This window comes from Hirundo rustica, chromosome 20 (genome assembly GCF_015227805.2).
Source record: "Hirundo rustica isolate bHirRus1 chromosome 20, bHirRus1.pri.v3, whole genome shotgun sequence".
Lineage (NCBI taxonomy): Eukaryota > Metazoa > Chordata > Aves > Passeriformes > Hirundinidae > Hirundo > Hirundo rustica.
Window position 1 is genome coordinate 5917426 of NC_053469.1, and position 6386 is coordinate 5923811.

A 6386-nucleotide genomic window follows, 5' to 3' on the forward strand; every position below is an offset into this window, starting at 1 on the left:
CCGGGGACCTCTCGGTGCTCCCGGGGACCTCTCGGTGCTCCCGGGGCCACGAAGAGGGACAACATGGCGGCGGCCCCAAGGACTGCAACGCCCACGATGCCCCGCGCTGCGGATGGCGGGTCACATGACGGCGTCGCCGGGTCACGTGGCGGAACAGGCGGGACGCGGTGCTGTGGCAACGGCGCGGCCGCCATGGCCAAGCAGTACGACATGGTCGAGTGCCCCTTCTGCGACGAGGTCTCCAAGTACGAGAAGCTCGCCAAGATCGGGCAGGGCACCTTCGGGTGAGTGCTGCGCCAGCCCCGGCCCTCCCTGGCCAGGCCCGGCCCCGGCCTTCCCCGGCCTCAGGCCTGCAGCCGGGGCCTAGCCCTGCCGCCCATCGGCTCCAGCCTCGGGTGCTTTTTCTTCGCGTGTCCTTTCCCCGGTCACCCCTCTGGCTTCAGAGTACCAGTCTAACTCCAGACCCTCTTTTCGCCAATCTGAGATTCCACTCTGTCCCAGCTCTGACAGCAGAGTTAACCTTGAAAACAGTTAGGGTGGGGACCTGTAACTTGGCTCCAAATGTGCAATTTTTTTCTCAAAATGTGCGACATTACTGAAAGTCCTTGTAAGGCTACAAGAGCTCTGGTCTCTCTGTTGGTTCAGCGTGTCCTGAGGGCCTTTAGCCCAGGGGGAGTGTGGCTATATTGGCTCAGCACAGAGTTCTCTGTACGGTGCTTTAGTGTGTCTTGTTTGTGCTTGTTCTTTGTCAGGAGCACCTGGTTCCTTTCTCCTTGGATCCTGCTCATGGATTTTTTTCTGTTTTCTTTTACAGGGAAGTTTTCAAAGCCAAACATCGCCAGACAGGCAAGAAAGTAGCACTGAAGAAGGTGTTGATGGAAAATGAGAAGGAAGGGGTAAGCATGGGGCATGGCTGGTTGGGCCTGTTGTCACCTGGGCTGCAAAGGCACATGGCAGCAGCGAGGGGACTGGGCTGCACGGGATGGCTGCTGGGGATTGACACTTCCCATGTGTTTCTTCTCCTCTGGGACCACCAGCACAGGGCTTCACACTGGCTGTGTTTGTGGAGGAACTGGGTGATGTGTGAAGCACATGCTCAGGGGCTGTGGAGAGAGTTATCAAACAGCAAAGGCAGCAGCCAGAGAGGCTGTTCTGCAGCTCAAGCTGGGCTGTGACATGTGCTGGTGTGAATGTGGAAGGTGAGGAGAGGAGGGTGGGACCTGCCAAGCTGCATGGCAGAGATGGCCTGATCTCCTGCACCTCCAGTCAACATTCTCTCTCTCTCTTTTCCAGTTTCCCATCACAGCCTTGCGAGAGATTAAAATCCTCCAGCTGCTCAAGCATGAGAATGTGGTGAACCTCATAGAAATCTGCAGGACCAAAGGTACTTTGCAGGGTGTCCCTTGTGTTTAATGATGGCTTTCCTGAGCCCTGCTGAGCAGGCTGGTGTCTTGTGCAGGGAGTAGAGTGGTTTGGCTGAGCAGGGGTCTCTGTTCCTGCCTGTGACATGGGCTAACAGGTCACTTAACTTGGAAAAGAGTTTCTAAATCAGTCATGGACATTGCTGAAGCTCGGCTGGAAAACGCTGTTGTAGTCCTGCCAGGATATGCCTGTGCCATAGCAGTGACTATTGCCTATGCTGGGAAAGTCCCTTCTGAGAGGCTTTAAATGAACCAGCACTGGAGAGACTTTTTTGGAGTAGAGGGTCCTCAGCCTGGAGGTGCCTCTCTCAGTTGGTTTGTGATGGTTTCTGGCAGCTCTGAGCTGATGACACAGCTCCAGCTGAGGCTCACTCAGCATCTCTTTCTGTGGATGATGTAATTGCTCATGCTGGGAGGGCTGGGACTCCACGTGGGCAGTTCTGAGCTGCTCTTCCTCCTCCTCACTCCCACCTGATGCCATGTCCCCCCACTGCTTCGCAGGCTCAACACACGTGGCCTGGCTTGTTCCCAGTGAAACTTGTATATAACATTTGCTAGAGTTTGTATATCATTATCTTTCATGGATTTGTACTGGAAAAATACTTTGGAAAGTGACAGCTGATGTTACAGCCTGCCCTTCCCTAGCCAGTCATGTCAATTAAATAAAAACAAAACTGACTAGTATCTGATGTTTTCTAAAAAGCCCAGTCACTGAATGGGCAGAAATATCTGGCCTTAGGGGTGGGAAATTCAAGTTACTCCAGTACTCAGTTGTGTGTAGATTACTGTCTGAACACGTATCAGTAAAAACACCAATGACAAGTTAATTTTTAATTCACTGTGTGATTAAAAGAGCTGTGATGATTGGATGTCTGGCATACCAAAAGTAAATATTTTTGTAGACATGTCATTTGTTCCCTTTTTGCTTATGCTTTGTTCGTATTCCCATTTTCACCCGAATCTGCCTTGAAACGTTTTATTTACTGTTCTCAAATGTGAGGCTTTTCTCTTTTTATGTTGGAAAGGTGTGTTTGGGGCTGTGTCTGGGTCTATCTGGAACTGCAAACTCAGTGTAGCAGGCACCCTCCTGGCTGAGGAGGAGAGCAGTGTGCTTCTGTGGGGGCTAAGCTTTTCCGGTTGGAGATGCCGATCAGCAGGCTTTCCTGATTACAACTGATGAAAATCAGCCTTTCTTTTTAATAACGTTTTGTGTGGGCGCTCTAGGAACAAGATTGAAATCGATTGCTTCACTTAAAGTGTGCTGTCATTGAATTCAAATTGCAGTTGGACTTTTATATCACTCTGATGGAGATCGGTCTGTTTTCTCAGATCCTGTTTGAAGTTGCAGAAAATCTCACTTTTTAATGTGAGATTAGACAGATTTTCAGTGTTTCTGCATTTTTCCTGGGGCTGTCTGTGGGTGCCTCCTCTATCGCTGGTGCTTGGCTGGCAGCCACAGCTTGCAGGAAGGAAACCCCGCAGCCGTTATGTGCCCAGAGCAGCACGAAGTGAAGCTTTCAAAGGTTGCCATGCCCTTTCCTTGCCTGTCTGATTCGCTGCGCCAATCCTCATCTCCTGTTCTTGTGTTGCTAGTTTTGCTCAGTTCTTTAAAAAGGACCTTGAGGCTTGTGGGCTGTCTGGTTCTCTGCATTCGTGTGCCCTGAGATTCTCTGTACAGGGTGGTGTATGAGCTGCAGGGTGGTGGGAGGTCAGAGGAGCTGTGACCCGGGGAAGGGTCCCTCACTGACAGCCTCTCTGTGCCTCTCCTGCAGCCTCTCCGTACAACCGGTGCAAGGGCAGCATCTACCTTGTGTTTGACTTCTGTGAGCATGACCTGGCTGGCCTTCTCAGCAACGCCCATGTCAAGTTCACACTGTCAGAGATCAAGAAAGTTATGCAGATGCTCCTGAATGGACTTTACTACATCCACAGGAACAAGGTAATGGGACAGACTCCTGCTCTGCTCAGAGGGTGGCTTTCCAAGGAGCAGGTGTCTTAGCACAGGCTGGAGGGAAATTCTTGTTTCCCACCTCTGCAGCCTGAGCATCTTGCTGGCCTGAGGCACCCAAGAAGGGCACTTTATTCACTTAACTCTTCCATGTCTGTCCTTGTACAGATCTTGCACCGAGACATGAAAGCAGCGAACGTCCTGATCACGCGGGATGGAGTCCTGAAGCTGGCGGACTTTGGGCTGGCTCGAGCTTTCAGCCTGGCTAAGAACAGCCAGCCAAACCGCTACACCAACCGCGTGGTGACCCTGTGGTACCGGCCCCCAGAGCTGCTCCTAGGTAGGAGGAGCCCTGGGTGGGCTCTGCCGCCTTCTTGGCCCTTCTGGGCCCTCTGGGAGACTAACTCGGCATCTCCGTTTAGGGGAGCGCGACTACGGCCCCCCCATTGATCTCTGGGGCGCAGGCTGCATCATGGCAGAGATGTGGACCCGCAGCCCCATCATGCAGGGGAACACGGAGCAGCACCAGCTCACCCTCATCAGCCAGCTCTGTGGATCCATCACACCGGAGGTGAGGGCGAGGGCGGGGTGAACTGTGGAGAGCAGGAGTGTGGGCAGAGTCTGGCACCAGGCACTTGGGCCTCTTCCCTGCCCTGTGTGCTGGCTGCTGTATGCTCCCAGCAGTGGAGTGTGCCTGCTGCTGGCAGGGAGGCTGGAGAATCTTCTAGGCTGTGTTTTGGGGTTGTCTCTTGGACAAACACCCTCAATTTCTGCTTAAAGAAGGGGGGCGGGGGTTTATTCCCTGGTGTTCTGCACTGGTACCTTGAAAAGCCTCTTGAATTCTGTCTTGTGATTTGCGGCATCAGCTCAGCTCCGGTGTGAGCACCCGGCCCCTTCTCAGCTCCTCCTTTATCAGCAGCTCGTCCTGCCCTCTTGTGGGGAGCCTCAGCCCAGGCTGGAATCTGTGGGATGCTGTGCTGGCAGCTGCAGAGTCCTCATCCTGCTGTCACAGTCATTATGTAAATACACTGAAGCCGCTTTCTTTGGCATGTAGCTACCTGTTGTGGTCTCTCCCACATGGAGATAAGTGCTGGTGATTGCAGCAGGCTTTGCTTTCTAAGGATAAAAGGTGCCAGATCCAGGTGATTATTTAGCAATCAGTTTTGTCACTTTATCTTTCTGGATGTGGTAGCTGGCCTGAACCGTGCTCTCTAGTGGTTCTTTCATGGGGGAACCAGAAATCCTCGAGAATCATTTTCACACCAGGAAGATTGTCCTGACTTGTCCACGTTTCCAGGCATTAGTGCAGCCTTTGGTGCCTCTTTGTTGCTGTGAGAACAGCTGCTGCCAGCTTGGAGCTTATAAAATAGAATTGTTGCTTTGGTTTGCCTGAGGGTGTTTGAATCAAAAATGGCTTGTCCTTTCCATAACTATTGCCAACCCCTTTTCCTGCCTCTTGCCAGGTTTGGCCGAACGTGGATAAATACGAGCTGTACGAGAAGCTGGATCTCCCCAAGGGGCAGAAGAGGAAGGTGAAGGATCGCCTCAAGGCCTACGTCAAAGATCCCTACGCACTCGACCTCATCGACAAGCTGCTGGTGCTGGATCCCGCCCAGCGCATCGACAGCGACGACGCCCTGAACCACGACTTCTTCTGGTCGGACCCCATGCCCTCAGACCTCAAGAACATGCTGTCCACCCACAACCAGTCCATGTTTGAGTACCTGGCCCCACCACGCAGGAGGGGTGGGCACATGCCCCAGCAGCCGGCGAACCAAGGCAGGAACCCAGCTGCCACCAACCAAACTGAATTTGACAGAGTGTTTTGACATCCAGCGGGGTCCTGGCTGGCCTTCTCCACATTAAGCGGAGATGTCCTGGCGAGGTCATTTTGTCTAGGAAAGGACTTTTTTCAAGGTGAATTGACTGATGGTGTTAACAGAGCTTGGCCATCTCCTCGGCCACCACAGAGCTGCGTGACTTGGGGAGGTGATACCTGTGAGCTCGACATTGTTTCCCTGCAGTTTCCTGTCTCAGAACCTGTTTTTGCCCCCCAAAAATTTGTCTTGGTTACATTAAACTTGCAGATCAATTGTTATGGATCTGGTGATGGAAAAAGCGTCTCCATCCATGCTGGGGCTCTTGGCAAATGGTGCAGGGACTGGCAAGACTGGGAGTAGCTTCCCTGGATCAAACTGGGCCCTGCTTGGAGATGTCTCAGCTGTCTTGGTCTGCCACAGCTCCTGCATGGAGTATCCTCTGAGCACAGAAGTGTTGATGCAGGTGCTTCTGAGTCATCAGATGTGTCTTGGGGAAGACAGTCACCCCAGACCAGCATGACTAGCTCTTTCTGGAGACTGGGATCTAGCCTAAAAAAGGACTTATTGGGCAAACCAGGGGGGTGGGTGGCAGATCTGCCTGCTCCATGTAGCCAGGATTTACAGTGGGGATTGCTACTGTCTGTGACAGCACGTGGCATCCATGCTTTCTTCATTGCAAACCATGACTGGGAGTCATATTGGATACACCACCAGCAGGCAGCTGCAACCTGCTGCTGGCAAGCACTTCCCTGTGCCTGAGGTGAGACCTGCCCTCCAGCTGTCTGCAGGGATTTCAGGGTAGTGTGGCAGGGCTGGTCACATTGCGCTAGGAGCAGGGGGACACTGTCCTGGAGCTCTTTGCATGAGAACAAGACCACTGCTGCCTTTGGGTGGTGACTGGCCTGACACACTGGGGTCACCTGTGCACGCCTTATGCCAGAACGTGTCAGGATCAATTCATAGAGCACAAGTGGTCCTCCACAGCTGCTCTCTGCACAGTTTCCCATGGCTGTCAGCTGTAGCCAGCTGTCTTCTCCCTGAGCCCTATGGATGCCAGGATCCCAGGATTCGACATGTGCAGCTGGTGATAGCACTTGGCACTTGGTAACTTGTCGGTTAACAATTACTGACAAAAGCCACGCCATTGGCTACACTGCCACTGCATTGTAGTGTAAAGTCTCATGAGGAAGTGGTGGC

At 52.8% G+C, this 6386-nt stretch overlaps 1 protein-coding gene across 1 annotated transcript; it reads left to right on the forward strand.

The window, feature by feature from the left end:
• Positions 1 to 153: 153 nt before the first annotated feature.
• Positions 154 to 5471, forward strand: CDK9 (cyclin dependent kinase 9). Its single transcript, XM_040083222.2, has 7 exons — positions 154 to 284; positions 815 to 896; positions 1294 to 1384; positions 3194 to 3360; positions 3538 to 3709; positions 3792 to 3940; positions 4833 to 5471. Exons 1-7 carry the CDS (start codon positions 193 to 195, stop codon positions 5196 to 5198), a joined length of 1119 nt encoding a protein of 372 aa, XP_039939156.1. The 5' UTR covers positions 154 to 192; the 3' UTR covers positions 5199 to 5471.
• The last annotated feature ends 915 nt before the right edge of the window (positions 5472 to 6386 follow it).